General features: G+C 43.1%; 1 protein-coding gene across 2 annotated transcripts in view; it reads right to left on the bottom strand.

Moving 5' to 3' along the window:
• Nucleotides 1–3,682: 3,682 nt before the first annotated feature.
• MAPK14 (mitogen-activated protein kinase 14) overlaps nt 3,683–21,183 on the bottom strand; it is a 75,328-nt gene continuing 57,827 nt past the window's right edge. Inside the window, exons 9-12 of one of the 2 annotated variants that reach the window (XM_019985720.2) lie at nt 14,824–14,903; nt 12,272–12,350; nt 7,464–7,637; nt 3,683–6,524 (exon numbers count right to left, since the gene is read on the bottom strand). In XM_019985720.2, the coding sequence (XP_019841279.1) occupies nt 6,457–6,524; nt 7,464–7,637; nt 12,272–12,350; nt 14,824–14,903 (401 nt within the window). In that variant the 3' untranslated portion in view covers nt 3,683–6,456. Of the gene's footprint in view, nt 6,525–7,463; nt 7,638–12,271; nt 12,351–14,823; nt 14,904–18,623; nt 18,704–21,183 lie in introns of both variants that reach the window. The other variant, XM_019985719.2, reaches the window with a different exon arrangement.

Genomic DNA, 21,183 nt, shown 5'->3' with positions numbered 1-21,183 from the left:
GGGTGTCACCAAGTTCATTAGCCTTTGTCTTACAGCTTCTGGGCTTGGGATATGCTTCAAACACCTTTCTCCATTTAAATCTTCGATTTGCCTGGACGTGATCGTGGCTAAAGGGAGGTAAGGAGGGAGTCCAGTTGTTTCAACACCATCTGTTGACACAGATGACTGAATAATAAGCATCTGTTTTTATAAATGTTACATACATTTACAGATTCAGGAAAATTTTCTAGTAGTTACATCAACCTGCCAACAGCTATCATTTCCAGGTAGTGGGACAATAGATGTTCCATAGCTACATTCAAAACTTTTCAGCAATAAACATGTTTTATCTGTGTCATGAAAGAGCAATAACAATACGTTGTTAGAAAAAGTACCCTAGTAGGTGCCTTGACACTAGTTAAGCTTGGTGGAAGTTACAGGAACACGGTAGAGTGGGTACCTGACTCCCATGCAGGCTGGGTGGAGCAGGGAGCAGGGTGGGGCCTGCGGGGGGAGGACAGCCTCCAGATGGAGACACTCCCTACCACAGGCACCTTGTCAGCAGCTATTATCAGAGAGTCACCACCTCGGTCACCGGGCAGAGCCGTGAGCGTGCGATGGGTCACGTCTGAGCAATGGCGGCATGGGAATGGGCTTTCGTGCCGGGGTACAATGACGTCACACCTCAAACCGGAAACAGACGGCCGTGTGGTTGGCAGCCCGCTAGTGGAGCCGGCTGATCAGGTGAAGGTAACACCCGGGGAGGACACACAGGCCCAGGACTCCCGCAGAACAATCCCACTCCCTGTCTGCTGAGCACCAGGAGGGTGTAACCAAAGGCTGCATCTGGCCCAGAAATGGCCACAAGCACCAGACGCTCAGGGGTTCTGTTCTGCGATGCCAGGGAAGCAAGCGGTACAGTCATGATTTATGACTCTTACACCCCATTAGAACCTCAACTCCAAGAGCAGTCTTTTATTTTTTCCCATGTTCTCAGTGCCTGATACGTGGAACTTACCCAAAAGCTGTTTGTGGAATGGCTGAATGAGGGTGCAAGATACCCTAGGGACTTCCAATTCCCCTACTTTGCCCCTGTTATTTTTGCTTTAAAGTGGCAGATGGATGGGAAAACAAATTATCTAGATCATGGACAACAGCCATCTTCAATAACAGTTATCTTTAATAACCTTTGGATTATTGTTCTAGTTCATTAAGTTGCTATGCATCCAACTTGAATGACAAGCAAGATGACGCCAAGAGAATCAGAAACTAATTCTAATACTTATCTCTTAAACTGGGAACTTCCATACAGCACGGTTTCTTAGGGCAGATAGTCTGTATATATTTGGTTTTCTTCTTTAGATGGTCTTTGCTTCTGTGGACTGGCAGTTTTAAAAACAGGAAACAGAGGACAAGATGATTGCAAGTGATTAAAAAATGACAGTCATTCACTGACTCAGTCAATAAAGATGAGATGCCTACTGTATGTCAGGTACCATGTGAGGTGATAGGGATACTAGTGTGTAAGTCTGTGCCCTCAAGGACATACAGCCCTAAGCTAACATTTATTGAGCACTTACTGTATGCTAAGGGTTTTACATACTTTAACTCATTTAATCCTCACAATGACCCTGTAAGGTAAGTTCAGAGAGAAAAATAATTTTCCCAGATTGTACCAGGAGGAGAGGCTGGGATTTGAACTCAGGCAGACTGATCCAGAGCTCGTGTCCTTAAGCGTCATGTTTTTTTCTCTTGAGCAGGTGATACAGACACCAGACAATGGCAAAGCAATGTGATCAGTGCCACCCCTGATCAAGGCAGATGAGTACCAAAAAAGCATACAGAAGGCACGCCTAGTCCTAGCTTGGGGATGCTCAGGGAAGGTTTACAGAGGGAGTGACAGGGAAGTTAGCCCAGAGGATGGGGAAGGAGAAGGCAGGGGGTCCTAGGCAGAGGGACTATCACCTACAAAGACCGGGTGACAGAGAAAGCACTGTGCCTTTAGAGCAATGCCACGGGGGCAGGGTGGGGGGGGGGTGGCATGAAGCTGTGGCGAGAAGCACTGAAGGGGGGAACAAAGTGGCCGCTGTAGCCCTTCACTGGCCTGCCGCTCTCCAGAGGGCAGAGGTGCCTGTGTATCCCAGATGATAAGGAAGCAGGGGAGGGGACTGGGACCTGGGCGAGGTCCAGTATGGGCTGCATGAGATAAGCCAACAAGTGCCCATCGTACCCATTCTAGTCTTTTATTAGTCTCTAGTTGATCATATTGTAAGCATATGACAAACAGCAAACATAATGCAGATTAATTGCAATAATTACAAATTTTGCCAATAGTGGATTTGATGAACTTGAGCAAAGCCACTGGAAACTATGGGATCTGGCAGACTCAGAGGGTTACAGTAAAGGGAGAGGTGTAAGGTGATCACCAAGGTGATCACTTATAAAAAAGAACAATGTGAATATCAAGAGATTGAGGTCCATAGGAAAACTGAGGAAGATCTCAATTTTTTGTTTTTTTGGTCTTGTTGAGCAGAATGAAGGATCTTAGTGCCCTTTCCAGCAACTGAACTTGTGCCCCCTACAGTGGGGCTGTGGAGTCTTAACCTCTGGACTGCCAGGAAGTCCCAGATCTCATGTATTTTGGAAAAAATTCCCTCTATGATTATGCTGCAAAAATGAGATGGAAAGAATATTGTAGGATGCTAAACATGGTTTTACTCAAAAAAATAATCATGTAACTCTTGAATATTTTTGAAATTACAAGCTTTTATAATTCTGTTCAGTTTTCATGATGAAAGTCCCCATTAGACTTCCTCTCCCCACCCCCCACCCCCCCCACCAATCCTCAATATACAATGAAAACTCTGGTCCCCATTTTAAGTGGATTCACCTTTAGGTGAAATTTTTCTGGTGCCAGCCGTCTCCCTGAGCTAAGCAGGCCCTCTGCTCTCAGCAGCCTAGGAGGAAGGCTGTGTCACAGCACTGATTTTGTATGGAAAGGCAAAATATTTCCTACAATGGTCTGCTCTTTATAGGGACTGATGTATCACATGTGAAAACGGAGTCCTTTTTCTCTTACCCCCTTAAGAAGTCACTGGGCGGGGGCCGGGGGTAAGAATGAGGACACGAGCTTGTGCCTGCTTTGCCTTCTATCCCTGTCATTCCCAGCTGCCAGTCAAGGGCCAACACAGCACAGGACAGAACCCCCGGCTGCACTTTTCACATCCTCACTGGCTGGGCCTCACGACCCACCCTGGGACCCCCGTCAGCATTCCTGGGCGACTGAGAAAGGAAGCGCCACAATACAGGCCCTGAGAACAGCTGTGAGACCTCATGACTCTTTCATCTTGTGATGCAATCCAGTAGTTTTGAAGAATATGGTCAAGGGCCATGCAACAGAAGACTCATCAAATACATCTGCTCAAAAGTCTATGAACAGGGTACACATCCAAACTTCTCCCTACAATTTTAAACAAAAGCATAGGTCTGTACAGATAGTGTCAGAGCTGAAAAGAACTCATACTTAAACAAACTTCATGTTTCAGATAAGGACATTTAAATGCTAGGCCGGGGTCAGCAAACTTCTGTGAAGAGTCAGCGAGTAAACAGTTTAGACTCTGTAGGCCATATGGTCTCTGTCACAACTCTTCAACTCTGTTGTAGCACAAAAGCAGCCGCAGACAATACATAAACAAATGTGTGGTTGTGTTCTGACACAGCTTTATTTATGGACACTGGAATTTGAGTTTTACATTATTTTTCACATGCTACAAAAATATTGTTCTTTTGACTTCAACCATTTAAAACTGTAAAAAGCCCACTTTTAGGGGGCTACACAACAGGTGGTAGGTAGACTGGATTTGGTCCCTGGGCCCCAGTATGCTGACCTGTCCTAGGCCGCTCTGACACCCAAGTGGAGACTACAGTGTGACATCTTGTTTATTTGTCCTTTGCTTTTCCCACCCACATTGAAGAGTCTGATCTGCTTCACCATAAACTGCACAAGGAGCTCTATCAACATCTTCTACATTTTACAGGAGTCACATTAAGATCTGTCAGAAACATATGCCAGGCGGCAGCTGAAAGACCACTGATATAATGCTATATTGTGCACTGAACAAAAACAATCAAGAGGAAAATACAATAAATTTGAGCAACTCACTAAATTTGAAAAATAGGCTTTATTTTAATCAGTGGTATTGTATGACATCCTATATGGCATTAACTGATTACGGCCAAGTTCATGAATACAAATAAGACGGCATTTTCCTTCATTCTCTCTTTTGTTTCCTGTTCAGAGAAATCAGGAGATGGGAGCACTGTGCTCAGAAACCAAGGAGCTCTTCTTCCACAGGCTCCTCCAGCTGAGTCCGGGCTCCTGGCACATTCAGCCTCTTAACATGTATATGGTCTCATGTGCAAAGACCTTTATGAAAAAAAATATTCAGAGCAGTATTTCTGTAGGAAATCACACTAGCATTTACAACAAAACATGGCTGATAAAGTTCACTTGCTGTGGATCATGAGGATTTGAACTGCATATAAAGGAGATGAGGACTTTGCGTTCGTTTTCCTTTAAAGAGGGGGCAGATCTTGGGTGAGGTGTGATCACCATCAGCTGCCTCCTTCCTTCTTGCTCCAGCTGACTTGCGGGTCCTACCCTGTCCCCCTGGAGTGTAGGCAGTGCTGCGCCGTGACAGAGAAATGGAAACATCTTGGCCCAAATATGAGACTGTGCCACACAGCCAACACTGGAAATGGATCTACACTTCCTTCTTTCATAAAAGGCTTAAATATATGGGCCCTTATGATATCACAAGATGCCTGAAATTCAGAAAATTATGAAAACAACTCTTCTCCACCCCTGAGGATATTTCATCTTTATAAAGTTGAAAATACAAAATATTAAAATAATTTGCCCTTTCTCCCCATCAAAAGGAATCACATTCTCAAAGGATTCCTGCCATATAGAAAATTCTGAAACAAAATTTTATTTCTCCCCAAACCAAGACCAGGAAGTCAATGTTAAGCTGCCAAGAAGACCCTTTTCCAAAGAAGGGTGGAAAAGATACCTCATCACTTTTTAAAAAATAATCATATTTAGACAAAAGATAGCAAAAGGAGTTTCTGGCCTCATGAGCTTTCATTTTTCACTTTGATTTTTAGCATGTCTTAGCATTGGTTACTGGGAGTGAAGAGAATGACTTGTTTTCCAAAGTCTAAGATATTCCTGGGACAAACCCTGATCTTTCCTGGTTGACGGCTCCCCAAAAATAGTTTGTTGAAAACCAGATGGCAAGAATGGAAATGCTATACATCCATCTGTTCCATTTCTTCATAGTTTTCACATCAAAAGCACCTGGAGTTATCACTTGTGTTCAACACAAAATAGTACTGGGGGCTGAAGAGAGGATGATGTCACCCGCTCTTAGCATCAGCCGAGGTGACACGGGTTCTGAACTACCCGGAAGGTCTTCACTGGCAAACCTGCCTGGCACCAGGGCCTCCCGAAGAGAACAGGACAAGCAGCCGTGCATGCTCAAATAGCAAGACGTGCAAAACAGATCATCACTCTGCTAGGAATAAAGAGCACACAGGAGGTACACTGACAGCAGGAACCAGCTTCTGCTACTGGGGCCAGTACTTAAGAAATCTCTGCACTGAAGGTGGGGTATGCAGAGGAATGGCGATGACACCTGGGGGCGGGGCGGGGCGGGGTGAGGGAGGAAGAGAGGGATGTACACCCACGCATGCTCACACACGCACACGCGTTGCCTCCGAAGGCACCGTCTACTCCGGATTCACACGTGGCTGCCCGACAACCTGGCTACTTGCCTGGCTCAGAACTTCATGGCTGCACTCTCTTAACCACACTTTCTCCTCTCCTTTTAAGGCACAAACATATTTAATGGTTCCAGGTATACCTGCTGAGTTCCGAGAACCACACTAAGCAAGTTAGTCACGGCCTAGCGCACAGAAGCCAGCTGGTCCTTTTCGGCTGACACAGAATGAGGGACGGCGCCCCGTGTGAAGCAGCCAGGAGGTGTGAGCCGCCGTGGGATGTGGCCAAAGCCGACCCTCAGCATCAAGGCAGGGCCACAGAAGAGGCCAAGATGGCAAAAGCATGACCAGGGTCTGGGATGTTTAATATTTTTTTACTTTGCTTTTAACAAACCATACAAGGTGGCAGCTCTTGCCTGCCTAGCGGCCTCTCATGAACAAGAGCAAGCAGAGGCCGCCACGGAGCATCTGTCACTCCACGTAGAGTCACTGTGATAGTTTGCTCATCATGTTTTACCCTCCCACAAAGTCAGACACACACACACGCACGCACGCACACACACACACACATACACACCCCTTCCACCACGGAGGAAATCTTTGCAACAAGAGGCACTTGAATGATATTTTGAGAGTTCTCATGAAAAGGCCTTCCCCTCACAGTGAAGTGGGATCAACAGAATAGAAACCAGACACTCAAGACTCCATCTCTTCTTGGTCAAGGGGTGGCGGCACAAAGCTGATGACTTCATCATAGGTCAGGCCTAGAAATCAGGAAGGAAAAGTAGGATGTGAGAGTTTAGACATTCACTTTGCTGGGAAGCCACCCTAACTTCTAAGCTCAAGTCCCTTCCCTCCCTGTCCAGGCTACTGGTTCAATGGGCCTCATTGCTTGTGTGTGAACATGTGACCAAAAGTTCAAGGATGTATATAAAAGAACAATTTTTTGGGTCATCCAGTGCCTCCTCTTTAAAGCTCTCTAGAGAAGATGCTTAAGAGTAGCAAACCAATTATTTGGGAAATGTAAAAAGTCGTTCAGTAGTGTCTGACTCTTTGCGACCCCATGGACTATACAGAATACTGGAATGGGTAGCCTTTCCCTTCTCCAGGGGATCTTCCCAACCCAGGGACTGAACCTACATCTCCTGCACTGCAGGCGGATCCTTTACCAGCTAAGCCACAAGGGAAGCCCCCCATATGCTACAGCAACAGATAATCCTGGCTTTGGGATTTAACTCAAGTTCTGGATTTGTGTTTTATGAAAAGAATATGAGACTGGGTCTAGGAGACCTGGGTTCCATTTCTGGCTGTATCCTTAACTAGGTCTAAGCTAAGAGATAAGATATAAATGCTCTTCAATGTTCTATTGTTTGTAAAGCTGTAAAGATTCCCTATTCCCTACTTAGCTCAAAGAGATAGTATAAATGCAGAAATTCTGAGAACCTCAAAGCTCTATGCAGACGTGAGGGGCTGTGCACAAAATCAGACCAGACAGAAGCATCTCAAAGGTCCAGAGGGGCGTCATCTACAACAGAGGAACATACTCATTCCACAGAAGAGACCCTCACTGCAAGTTTTAACGAGTTGGATACAACCAGAAAAAACTCCCCCCACCCTCACAGCCTTTGGTTAGTGGCTCACCTAGGAAAGATTCTTAAATCTAGGTTCTCAAAAAGGCAGATGTTCACCCTGCTATGACTTACTTTTCCATTCGTCTATAAGGAGGTCCCTGCTTTCAAAAGACTGATCGTAAGGATCAGCCACTGGTTCGTCGTCAGGATCGTGGTACTGGGCGAAGTAGGCATGTGCAAGGGCTTGTGCTGCTGTGATTCTCTTATCTGAGTCCAATACAAGCATCTTCTCCAGCAGGTCGACAGCTGTCAGTACCACGGATGGGAAGGGAAAAAGAAGAGTTTTTAACACATTACCAAAAATTTATGCCTTATTAAGCAAACACAGAGTTTCGATCCTTCATACCCAAACATTCTCCAAAGTATCTGCTCTGAGATGTATTATTTATATTTTACCTACTTTATATCTTTATCTATATATACATACATTGTTTGCTGAATCATTTTAAAATAAAATTACAGACATGCAATTTTACCTATAAATATTTCACCATAAAGATGGCTTCCTATACAATCATAAAACTGTTATTACATCTGACAAATATATAATCCCCAAACATCATCTAAAATCCAGGTCATGTTAAGCTTTCTTCAATTATCTTAAAGGTGTTTTTTATATCTAGTAACTTGTTCAAAGTGAAAGTGAAGTTGCTCAGTCATGTCCGACTCTTCGTGACCCCATGGACTGCAGCCTACCAGGCTCCTCCGTCCATGGGATTCTCCAGGCAAGAGTACTGGAGTGGGGTGCCATTGCCTTCAGGATCCAAGTAAGGACCATGCATTGCATTTTGTTGAGTTTCCTTAGTCTCTTCTATTTCTAGAATAATCGCCCCCGCCTCTAACCCCCATTTTCCCTAACTTTGACCTGAAAAGACTCCCCCACAAAACTGTCTTGAGCTATCATGTATCTGTACCCTTGTTTTCCTCTATCCCCTGTATTTCCTGAAAACCCTGGTAAATCTAAAATTTGGTAAGAATTAGGTTAAACATTTTTGGCAAGAATATTTCATAGGTGATGCTGTGTACTTAATGGTACCTTAAGGCCATCTGTCCCATTAATAATGATGCTGAATTTGATCACTGGGTTAAGCTGTTTCTTTTTTGCCTTAAGCAAGTACCCTGTCAGCACTAGGTATCAGTTTCTTTCACTTATAGCTTTCAGCATCCACTGATTTTCCTTCCCAGCAACTATTTCATTAGCTGGGGGTCACAGAATCGTGTTTTTTTTTTTTCCCATCTAATTCCTATAAATGATGATGTTTTGAGTTTCAGAATGGTAGCGCCTGGGAGGACAAATAATAAAAGACCACAGTTGTCACTTTTGTGAAGCAAAGGCATTTGCGGCTTTGCAAATTCTTGTTTGTTCTTTAAATGTGGGAGGGGGCAGGGATGGGTAGTCAAGGGCTGGGGCGGGGGGGTGGGGGGGTTCCTTTTCCTGAAGAGATCCACGCTGTGTACACTGGAGGCTGTAAAAGACCCCCATCCTTCAGGCTCAATTCCAGAGTTGAATTTCTTCTAAAAGAGAAATGTGGATTTCCAAGGAATGCAGTAACAAAGTGAATATTTATGTGTCAAGTTCATAAGCTTACACCTTAAAGCACTCAGAAAATTGCCCAGACATATATTCTCTTCTTAGAAACAATAACCTCATCAGGTGCTGTCTCGACCATATGATGAGTCTTTGCCACCCCAGGGTAAAATGACCAACACCTTGATAAATAAGATCAAGGTTAAGAAAAAGATTCCTCTAAGACCTTGACAGATACAAATACATAAGCATCAAACAGCAACTTAAGTTTTATTTCATGTTTTGAGAATAATGGTGACACATGAAGTCAGAGACGGACAAAAGAGGGCTGTCAGTATTTACACTGTTGGTGTATTCCTGCTGGGTTAACATGCTGGGCACGAGTTCCTGGTCAGGTTACACCATGTTCTGCCTGTAAGAAGAGACTCTTTATATGACGCCAGCATTCGGCAGTGGACTGACGGGTCTGTGTAAATACTGAGAACTGCAGTGCTGGGAAGCAGGTGGCCCAAAGCCTCCTTTTGCAGTCTACAGTGCTAAGTGGTAGCCAGCTTTTTTGAAGGATTAAATGTCACGATTCCAGAGAAGGGGGATGCTTATCAGGATGGAAGTGACCCCAATAAACTGCTGGGACACACATATCCCTCCTTCAAATAAATCGCTTTGAGCCAACCATCAGGAAATCACACAGTGAGCACTGCCATGTCTAAAACATGAGCTGAGATGATGAAAAAATTCATAACAGAATGACAGACAAGGAAGCTACCAACTTACAATATAACTTCCTAATATCATACAGTACTTAATGACTCAAAGAGAGCTTCTCACAGACCCTTGAACTAGATAATACAGTATAAATAAATCATACAAAGGCAGTGAGAGCAAACCAGGGCAGATACAGACCCAAACCAACCCTGGCAGAATTTTGTATACCCCTGATGAGTCTGTGGATTTATTCTTAGACATGAGAGTGATCCAGCTGAGCCCTGACACATTCTCCATCTCCAAGGCTGACAGGCTCAACACTTCCGAGCATGAGCATCTCTGCTATTGTAAGAATTATCATAGGAACACTAAACCCTCTTCAGCAATCACTGTGGGTAAAGTACTTAGAAAGGTAAAGCCACTTAGCCTTCACTCCAACTTCTGAAGAGGCTGTTGTCAGCTCTCAGAAGGATGAAACTAAACCCGAAGCACAGCTGCTGGGACCCTTAAGTGGAGGAATGACCGAAACTGAGATTTAAAAACATACTACTGAGATACAACTTCAGAAAAATAGAAGGTTGATTGTTCTATTATCACAGCATTGCTCCACTCTCGTCATAGGGAGGGCCATGTCTGATTTTTCTGTTGTTCAGTCCCTAAGCTGTGTCCGACTGTGACTGCAGCAGGGCAGACTCCTCTGTCCTCCACTATCTCCTGGAGTTTGCTCAAGTTCATGTCCATTGAGTTGGTGATGCTATCTAGCCTTCTCATCCTCTGCTGCCCCCTTCTCCTTTGGCCTTCAACCTTTCCCAGCATCAGGGGCTTTTCTAATGAGTTGGTTCTTTGCATCAGGTGGCCAGAATATTGGAGCTCCAGCATCAGTCCTTGCAATGAACACCTAAGGACTGATCTCCTTTAGGATGGACTGGTTGGATCTCCTTGCAGTCCAAAGGACTCTCAAGATCTTCTCCAACACCACAGTTCAAAAGCATCAATTCTTTGGCGCTCAGCTTTCTTTATAGTCCAACTCTCACATCTGTACTTGACTACTGGAAAAACCATAGCTTTGACTAGATGGACCCTTGTTAGCAAAGTGATGTCTCTGCTTTTTAATATAGTGTCTAGGTTTGTCACAGCTGTCCTTCTAAGGAGTAAGCATCTTTTAGTTTCACGGCTGCAGCCACCGTCCACAGTGATTTTGGAGCCCAAGAAAACAAAATCTGCCACTGTTTCCACTCCTATCTGCCAGGAAGTGATGGGACAGGATGCCATGATCTTAGTTTTTTGAATGTTGAGTTTCAAGCCAGCTTTTTCACCCTATTCTTTCACCCTTATCAAGAGGCTCTTTAGTTCCTCTTCACTTTTTGCCATTAGAGTGGCAACAACTGCATATCTGAGGTTGTTGATTATTTCTCTGGGCAATCTTTGAATTCCAGATTATTTTTTATCCAGCCTGGCATTCTGCATGATGTACTCTGCATGTAAGTTAAATAAGCAGGGTGACAATATACAGCCTTGTCATACTCCCTAACTTTGAACCAGTCATTTGTTCCATATCTGGTTCTAGCTGTTGCTTCTTGACTTGCATACAGGTTTCTCAGGAGACAGGTATGGTGGTCTGATATTCCCATCTCTTTAAGAATTTTCCATGGTTTGTTGAGATCCACACAGTCAAAAAGGCTTTAGCATAGTCAATGAAGTAGAAAGTACATGTTTTTCTGGAATCCTCTTGCTTTCTCCAGGATCCAATGAATGTTGGCAATTTAATCTCCAGTTCCTCTGTGTTTTCTGAACCCAGCTTGTCCATCTGGAATTCTTAGTTCACGTACTGCTGAAGCCTAGCTTGAGTGATTTTGACCATGACCTTGCTAGCATGTGGAATGAGCTCAACCGTACAGCAGTTTGCATGTTCTTTGGCATTGCCTTCCTTTGGATAGCACTGTCCCCCATCTTTTCCTAGAGTCAGGGGATTAGAACCTCAGGCAATGCCACTTTTGGGGACCAAAAGAAGTACACACCAGCCCCCAGTTTTAAGGAACAAAGCAGCTCCTTTTCAGCCAAGGCAGCACACAACTGTCACGTCCCTTCGCCAAAGACCCTGGAAACGGTGGTGACAGGAAGGAAGATGGAGCCATTCTTCAAAGCTTCATGGAGAAGAGAGAATGGCTAGGTGTCTGAAGGCAAAAGAGGACGGGGAAGGGAAGAGGACGCGAGGGCGACAGGCTCGGCAGCACTGGGGAGCCGCAGGCAGGGCGCGCCACACTGCGGGGCGCCCGTGTGGGGCGCCAACCACCCTCTGTGCTTCGGCTGTTTCCAGCCTCAGGGCAGACTCCGCCAACAACGGCAGTGGTGACCGGGTCACAGGCTTCCCTCTGCTTCTCTTCCATGTCCCTCAGTCTCTTCTCCCAGGGTTCCCATTGCTTTCTCTCCTTTCTTCACTGTTTCCGCTTACTTCCCCCATCAAATTCTGTGATCATATATTTATAAGCATGTCATGAGATAAACAGCCTGACAGCACAAACATGGATAATACAGCACTATTTATCACCTTCCGAGATTTCATTAACAGTACTATATTAGTCCAGAGGATCCCTAACTACGTCACGGCCAATTCAATATCCACAAGACGAGGATACAGTCAACTTACCCAAGGGATTGGCACCAATAAATACATTTGCAAAGTTCATCTTCGGCATCTGGGTCAAAGACTGAATGTAGTTTCTTGCCTGTAAAACAAAGGGTTTTCAAAATGGTTTTGTTCAATATTTTTACTGCTCTCAAAGATTCCTGGTCCTGTCATAGAGCAAGTGTTAACTGACAAAGTCTGCTAGCGTCAATGTTTATGAATGTTGTGGATATTCATCACAGACTTCTCTCTCACTGCCATCCTAACCTTCTTATTTACCATCATCATCTTTATTTATTCCTGCTATCTCCCAGTTAAAATTTCAAGTGAACTAAAGTGCTAACCAGCTAAGTTCCCTTTCATTAGCATTCTGGTCACACGATCAGAAGTTTAAAATTATTAGGCCAAGATATCTAAGAAGTAGCCCTTCCTGAGACAGTCTTCCTAAAAAAGCTGAAGTTGGCATAGGGTTTAGTATTCCCAAAGAAAGTCTAAGATCAACCATCTTTTGATGAGCTGATCTCAGCAGGGACTCTCAGTATATTAAAAGGATGTCAGTATTAAACCTTGTCAACAAAATATTTTTGGTAACAAGGAAATAAACATAAGCTTTATATTATGCTAAGAGGTTCAAACACATTTAAAAAAAATATTTAACCAACTTAATAAGAGTAATAAAGAATAGTGGATTATAAGTTACACAGCTTAGGCAGAAATCTTTCCCCTACCACTTATGAGATACATCTTCTTGGGCAAGTCTTAACTAGCATATCAATGACCTCATCTGTAAAATATTAGTATTATTATTAGATATCAGTATTTGGCTTGCCTATATCATATGGTTATCCTGATACTCAAGCAAGATAAAACTAGTGGGAGAGCTTCCAAGTAAAAATTTTGACACAAAAGAACATTTATATACAAATTCAGATTTTATAATGTTTGGTTCTTGGGGTGGGACAGACCTGAATTACTTACTCTCTTTTAAGTCCTGAGTTCTTCATCTATGAAGTGGGATTAACATCAGTGCCAACCTCAAAGGGCTGAAGGGAGGACTTTGTGATAACAAACCAACAGCCTCCTCAGCACCGTCCTTGGGTTCAGAGGCGGAGCTCAAATAAACCTCAGCTGCTATCACTGTTGCCTTTAGAAAGGAAAGCCTGCTCTCATTTCCTAAGGATGCTTCAACTGGATAATTTCTAGACTTTATTCTAAAACTCAAGGTGCTAAAATACTTTCAAGGACTGATAGCTCTTAATAAAGGCAAAAATAAAAACTGGTCTTGAGAATAATCATATAAATACAAATGGTTCATAAATGCGTGCTTCACGTATTAGCTATTAAATCTATGACCTTCCCTGTTTCATAGAAAAAAAAAAAATCTCATGATCAGTCTGAATAGCTGAGATAAAACTTCTTTAAATCTAAACTACGTCCTTGAAATTCCTGTTTTTAATACAGCTCAACAGTAAAGGTATATATGTATCTTTATGTACGTATGTATACACAAACACATAACAAGGTTAGAAAAAGTTCTAGCTGCTAGGGCAACTTCATCTTTTTAAATTTTTAAAAATTTACATATATATATAAATTAGATCTCTAATACTAATATATATTAGTTTCAGGTCTGTAACAGTGATTCAAACTTCTTATACATTATATTCCATACAGAGTTATGCTGTATTTCCTATCCTTGTAGCTTTCTTTTACACATAGTAGTTTGTTCCTCTTAATAACTTCACCTTCTTAAACACCGTGTGTAGAGCAAACAGGAGACGCCCTCTTTGAGAAGCAGCTGAGAATCTTTTTGATTTGAAAAGAAAGCTCTAGGAATTGAACTATTGACAAGCCTGTTATCCCTTCCTACTTGAGCATGCATATAAAAGGGAAAACAGAGGTGAGAGAGACCACGTCATACAGAGAACAGTCTTACCTCTAATAAGATAAATGAAAAGACTAGCTGAATAAAGCCATGTGGCCAACCTGATTCCCAAAAAGATTAAGGACATCTGAAAAAGAGGTGCCCCAATCACCTCTGATGGTAAAATGAGACTTAGATTAAATAGCCAAGCATTGGCAAAAAAAAAAAGGTACCTAACCCTAAATGTTCATAGTTTTCTACATTATTTGCATATTTTATCTTAAATAGAGAACTTTTCAGCATTAGATATTTTATAGGTGTTTTTAAATAAAGGCTCTTCTTTTGGTCATTAAGAAAATGGATAAATAGGAAAACATGCTAACGGCCTTCAGTTAATACACCTCCAATTAAACATTATTCAATGGTAGCATACCCTGACTGTAGGCATAGGACCCTAGGAAAACACAAACCTCCTCTTGAGCACTAAATTCATAAATAACATCATTTTCTATGAACAAGCCTATACATTATATTCTCCATTCACAGGACGTCAAGTGTTGTAATAGCACATAGGCAGTCTTTGCCTTAGTCGCCCTAGAGGCGCATGCAAACATTCAGTGACGTTACAATCTGTGTTGGTTATACAGTGGCAATAAAATGCGAATGTGGCCTTCTGAATTAGATACTCCTGCAGTCAATTTGTTCTCACCTCATGGCTTGGCATCCTGTTAATGAGATAAGCAGGGGGAGTCCCCGTCAGACGCATAATCTGCTGAAGCTGGTTAATATCTTAAGATGCCTAGTCAAGGGCATTGTTAAGCATACAGTGCAAAAAATAACTTTCAACTCAAAAAGTTTTAGAAAAGGCCAAAAAGCCACCCCCAAACAAAAAATCTACTCCCACCCACCCCACCCACCCCAGGTCAGAGCCCAAGGCTGCACGTGAAAGCATGCATCTGTGAATGGCATGAGTTAGTAGCCATGGAGCCAGTGATGGGCCAAGTGGAGAAGAAAAACTTTTTTTTGGTTTTAGCATGATCTTTAACATTAAATATTTACGCTCCCTGGAAAGAGACTGCCCCTTGATCCGGGATGCCAGCCAGAGAACTGTTTCCGAGTACTGATGGCCACAACCTGTTTGCTTGTGGGATAAATGAAGAGGATTCAGAACATTTTGATTCAACTTCAGACAAAATAAAATGTCCAATGTAACCATTTCAGGTACAGGTTAAATTTCTGTGGCACAGGTTCTGGTGATTCTCTAAAATACCACCCCTCCTAATCTAAGACCAAGGTGGTATGCGTGTTGATACGCAAGGCCAAGCTTCAAGGACAGCAGTTAGTGACACATTTAAAATACGTGCCACAAACACACAGTGATAAGTGAAGGGGAAGTGGGGGGGATGAGAAGCTAACAGCAGAGACAAAACAGAAGCCGCAGCTGCTGCCGGTGTTACAGCATGCCACAGTGATTTCTCCCACAAGTCCCTTTAACAGGTGAACAGACTGACTTCACTTAAAAAACATCCGGGAGGAAGCTGGCAAAACACTGAGTATCTGATCTGACAAAGGCAGAACTCTGAGGTTTTCCAAATGTATGCAGATGTAGGTACACTGCACTCTAACCTTCTCTCTTTTAGCTGGCCCATCAATTTTAACACAACCACAAGACCTGTTTATCATGTGTTGCTGTTAAAGCAGAGTGGTGGGATTTTTAAAATCCTCAGCACAATAAAAACCTTTGCATATTCCCTTTCTTGGTATTTATTAATTCCCTCCTCTTGTAGCACCATTTCCAGTAAGTACTGTAATCAAATAATTGCACTTCTTTGTGGCTTCTCTCAATGATCTTTCCAGTTGAGCTCATCCTCAGAACTTAAATTCCTTAGTGGTCAGATTACTACAAACACATGTTTAAGGCTGGCTGTTAGGAAAGAGCTGGAGCCACGGCTCCACCCTGCCTCTCACGCTCCCTGGCCCAAAGACAGGCCAGCAAATCCAAAAGATGGTGTGAAGTTCTTCTAACATTCTCAATAAATTCAGGTTTACCTCTAAACAAATTACATAACAAACAGTACTCTGCATGCTAAGAGAAAGAAACAAAAGGGGCTCACTAACTAAACCAGCAACAGTAGTATCAGCTGGGTTTTAAAATGTTAAAATCCTGCCACCTTTCTCTTTTCTATGAACAATAACTTGGTCTGTACATTTCCGTGGTTTTTTTTTTTTTTTGGTCTCCTTTAGTCAAATAGGTTATTATATCCCATTTTTGTCAGGAGTTCAGGAATAAAATATTTTCAGCAAAAATTTTGAGAGTGAGTCAGTGAAAGGGCTTTTGTCTTCTTCATATGATTTATTTTTTATTTTTGTCCTTTCACTGATTAGGTATTGGGTCACCACCAAAAAATATTCTCTGGACATCCATCATGACTCATTTACCCCCCTTCTCACGGCACATGCTAACTTGTTCTCCGTCAGTCCAACTATTACTGTACTCTTACTCAGAATGTCCTAGTATTTACTGACTGAATTCCATCAATCAATAATAATGACATCACTTCACTACTTTTCAGGAGTAAGGAAAATACCTATTGGCTTTCTCTGTTTACTACATTCCTTCACTAATATGTTTTTCACGTTGAAAAGCTTTAAACAATTTTACTCACTTGGCTTTGCTATTTAGACATCATGTTTCACACATCATGTGCTTCTACGATAAACTGGTACTTGAGCAGTATTACTAACATAAAATTAATCTTGTCTACTCTTCTCAATGTTTAAATTACTTTTTATGCACTCACTGTAACTACGTAGGAGGAATATTCTTATTCCTATACTCAATGCAATGTTATTTAACTTCTGTGTTCTGATACTCAATTTATTATGCTCAACTCTATGCGAGAGATGTTGAAATGTATGATGTGCCCTATTTCACATACAGACATTTCATTAATAGGGCAGGCACTTTAAAAAAAAAAAAGGATTACAACAGGTAAATACTATCATTTTATACCCACCCTTTTTCTTCCAACAGCACATATCTCTAGGGCAGATGGCTAAGGGCGGGTGAGAAGACTGAGAAAGAGCTGCTAGTGGCCATCTCCAGACAGAGGATGCACTTGCTATCTCAGTCTCATGAGCACTATTCAGTAATAAACTGAGCTCCCCCCCCTAACCCCACTCTCTCTTGCCCCCGTGTCCTCTCTATTAGACAATCTTTCTAAGCAAAGCATTTAAAACAAAAAGGCACCGTCCTCTCTAAGCATTGTCTCATCTCTTCTTTGATTCACTCCAATCCAGCTCCTGCGTTTCAAAAAGCAAAAAGAAAACACTCCTGGCTGACGCTCTGGTCGATAACTCTGACAGTGACTTTCAAAACAGTGTGCAATCGCATGAGATTAAAGTTTAGAACATGTTATCAGAACATCTGGGATGTAAACTCAGCTCTGTCAAGTGACTCAGTGCATGACTCGGGCAAGTCCCAGTCTTCCTGTGCTTTTGCTTCCTCATCTTAAATAAGTACATGAAACAAATGAAAAGCCTGCCTCTGGCTACCCAGCAGTCTTTCCAACAGGGCAAAGGAATCCTTCAGTCAGAAACACTGGGAGGAGAATCCAGAAGGCACAGCTGGAACTTGGCTTCACAGCTCTTTTCCCCTTTTCTCCAACTGCCTGGCAGCAGACATATGGGAAACGGGAGAAAGACTGGGCTTTCCTAATTTCTCTCACGCCTGTGGCCCAAGAAAATGACCAAGCAAGCCCAAGTAAGCCAGAGTCACATTCCCATGGCTTCTCTCTAAATGCCTGCTTAGAAGCAGGAAGGCATTGGCTCCAAAGCTTTTTCTCAGGGTACTCAAACTTGTAATTACACAGGCAGGCTGTGGGAGAAGCATTTACAGCCCTCATCCTGTGGATCCGAGGTGTTAGGAGTGGGGATGTTACCTCTGACGGTCTGGAGACAGGGTAGATACAGACCCCTGTGGAGAACACACACCTTACCCAGGATGTGCAAGTTGTCTATTCCAAAGCAATAAAAAGCAAGTAACTCCTGGGAAAGGGCAAGGGAGTGCGGGCAATGCACTTTCCATTCTTTTAGTGAGAAAGCTAGACTGACAGAGGGTAAAGCTCATGCTTTGAGGATAAATACTAACCAAAAAAGTGAAAGGAGCCCTTGAGTGAAACTCTGAGAAAGATGATGTCAGGGTTGGAGAATGGAGACAACAAATTTTCCATCTCCTGGAATGAATGAGAATCTCAAATCTCACTTACTGTGATACAACTGCCCAACACAAGCTCCCATGCTCCAGTATTGTACCCAGATAGAGAGAAAACAAAACACACTCATGCATGTGAGCAGGCAGGTACATGTACACACACACCTCATCCTGGAGTCAGCACACAGAGGGCACATGTGCTTACAAACATACCCAGGTCAAAGTACAGATTGACAGAAGGGAAGTGGCAGAGGCTCCCAACAGGGCAGATAATTACAATCAAGGCATCAACTCACAGACTCTGAGGAGATTTTCTTCAAAAGCTCAGCCCCTGGGGTTCCAACGAGTCTTAAAATGAGCTTCAACTGATCAATATCTAATGGTGGACTATAAAGGAAAATGTTGGGACAAAATAAAAATGAAAAACAAACAAAACAAACAAACAAAATACCCCAATAACAAAAACTTAAAACCCCAAACCAAGCCAAAAAGGTGAATTTATCTAGGTCAAGGTTTCTGCAGGATGGTCACTTCAAGTAGAACATGCTCCTCCTGTACAAATTTTCAAAAGCTACCACACACACATACCCGACTTATATTTATTTTGTGCATCTGTCAACATCCCGTCAGTAGAGTTAAGCAGCTGTAGCTGGGTACTTAGCTGCCAAAGACAGCAGGTGAAAACATAAAAGCAGCACTCAGTCCATACGCTCAGCCCACACCTACCTCCTTCCCTTCCACCAAAGCACCAGGAGCCAGTCAAGCAAAGAACACCAGTCAGCAGAGGGCCACAGAGAAGGAAGAAGCAGAGAGCACAGGAGTTAGGGAAATACACAAGCCTACCTGTGAATATTCCTCTAAGGCTTGACCTAAGGAGCCTGTAATATGACAGGGACCTGCAAAGATCCCAGAGCCTAACCAGTTGAGATGTCCTCCTGAGAGCCTCTCCTGGCTGCGGCATGCAGAGGACTGTGAGCGACAGTGGCCAGCAGAGGGCCCCACCAGCCCACCACAGCACACGTCCTTCGGGAGTGTGGTAGCAACACGGCACACACGAGGCTTGAGGCTTCGACCTTACAGAAATGTACTGACAAACCTCACACCCCCAGAGCTCTACACAACAGGCCGCAACACCCAAACCTTTACTGTGCAGCCAACTCTTCCACACACACTCACTATGTACGTGCGTAACTGACCAGAAGTCGGGAACTTTCCACCTATTCTGACTGCTTTTAGCCTTGCCTATAAAGCTAAAAGGAGGGGAAAAAATCTTATAAAATAACTCAGTATTTTTTTTAATGACAATTTAAATGTTATCCATGCATGTCTATACTGACATTCAGAGGGAAAAGGAAGAGAGGATGACTATCTCCTGACTCTTGTCATAAAGAAAACCTGTCAGGTTTTGCAGGATTAACTCGTTCTCAACTTCGGGCCTCAGCTTAACCTTCACTTCCTCAGAGAAGCTTCCCCTACGCCACACAAGAGGCACTGCCTACCTGGTCACCCTCCATCTCAGCACAATGCTTGGGCTCCTTACGATCTGTAACTGCTTTGTTTGCTATTGACTGTCACCTCCACTGATCTGAGAGAGGGACTCTGCCTGCTCACCACTTGTTCCCAGCGCTCAGACTACCATCTGCTACATGCTGAGCACTCAAAATATTTGAGAAGGTACAGCAGGATGGAGAGGAGGGAGAACGGAAGAAAAGACTTCTGTTTATGATTAGACATATGAAGGCAGTACAGTGCAGAAGATAATGGCCACTGTGAGCCATAGCTGCCGGAGTTACAGGAATTGGTTACGCAATAATAACTTGCCCTATTCTTTCTTCCCCTCCAGATATGAAACTGGCTTAAATGCAAGAAAATTCTAGACAAGAGTCAGCAACTCAAGCTGTACTGGAACACAACCATGCCCATTCGTTTATGGACTGTCTATGGCTGCTTTCAGCTTATGTGGCAAAACTGGGTGGTTACAACAGAAACTGTATGGTTCTGTTGTAACAGAAGACCTTCTGTGGTGGCTCAGATGATAAAGAATCTGCCTGCAATGCAGGAGACACAGGTTTGATCCCTGGGTTGGGAAGATCCCCTGGAGGAGGGAATTGCTACCCACTCCAGTATTCTTGCCTGGAGAATTACACGGACAGGGGAGCCCACTCACAGAAGTTATTTCTGAATTAAGAACAGTAGAGAATAGCATTACATATCAACTATACTCCAATATAAAATAAAAACTGAATTAGAAAAAAAGGAGATAAGTTTTTTCTTTGCAGAGGGCAAAAATCAATGTGTTCTGGAGGCTAAAATTTCAATACTGAGGAAAGAAACTGAACTACTTTAGAGAGTCAAGTTTTATGCCCCCTCTGAGGAAGACTCTAGGCTGTGGGTTTCTTAAGAGTCTTACCTTCACCCCAATATACCTGAAAAGTAAGCTACTCCTACTGGTCACAGTGGTCTTGAGAGCAATGATTTGGGGGACCCCATGTCCTTTTCTACCTCAGCCAGTAAGAAACAATCTCAGGGCTGAAGAATAAAGCCCTGAATCCTCAACTTCAAGTTCACAGCCTTTGCTGATTTGGCATCAAGAGTTTTTCCTGCCTCTCCCCTCAAACTATTATTCCTTCATGCACTCAATGTTTCAACTCACACCAAATATTCCAGGCACTTTTAAGCTTCCAACTCCTTATTTATCCAAGTCATAAACAGCAATACCCTCCATTCTCCCCTCCTAGCAAACCTTTTCTCTTATTTACTTTTCAAAGTCCTGCTCAAACAAGAACTCTGCCTGCCATGAAGTCTTCTGCATATCTTGAACTTGAATTAATCTCTGCTGCTTCTCCATAACTTATT

Source organism: Bos indicus, chromosome 23 (assembly GCF_029378745.1).
Source record: "Bos indicus isolate NIAB-ARS_2022 breed Sahiwal x Tharparkar chromosome 23, NIAB-ARS_B.indTharparkar_mat_pri_1.0, whole genome shotgun sequence".
NCBI classification, from domain to species: domain Eukaryota; kingdom Metazoa; phylum Chordata; class Mammalia; order Artiodactyla; family Bovidae; genus Bos; species Bos indicus.
Note: the sequence above shows the minus strand (reverse complement) of the source record. Positions and strands in the feature narration are given on the sequence as shown.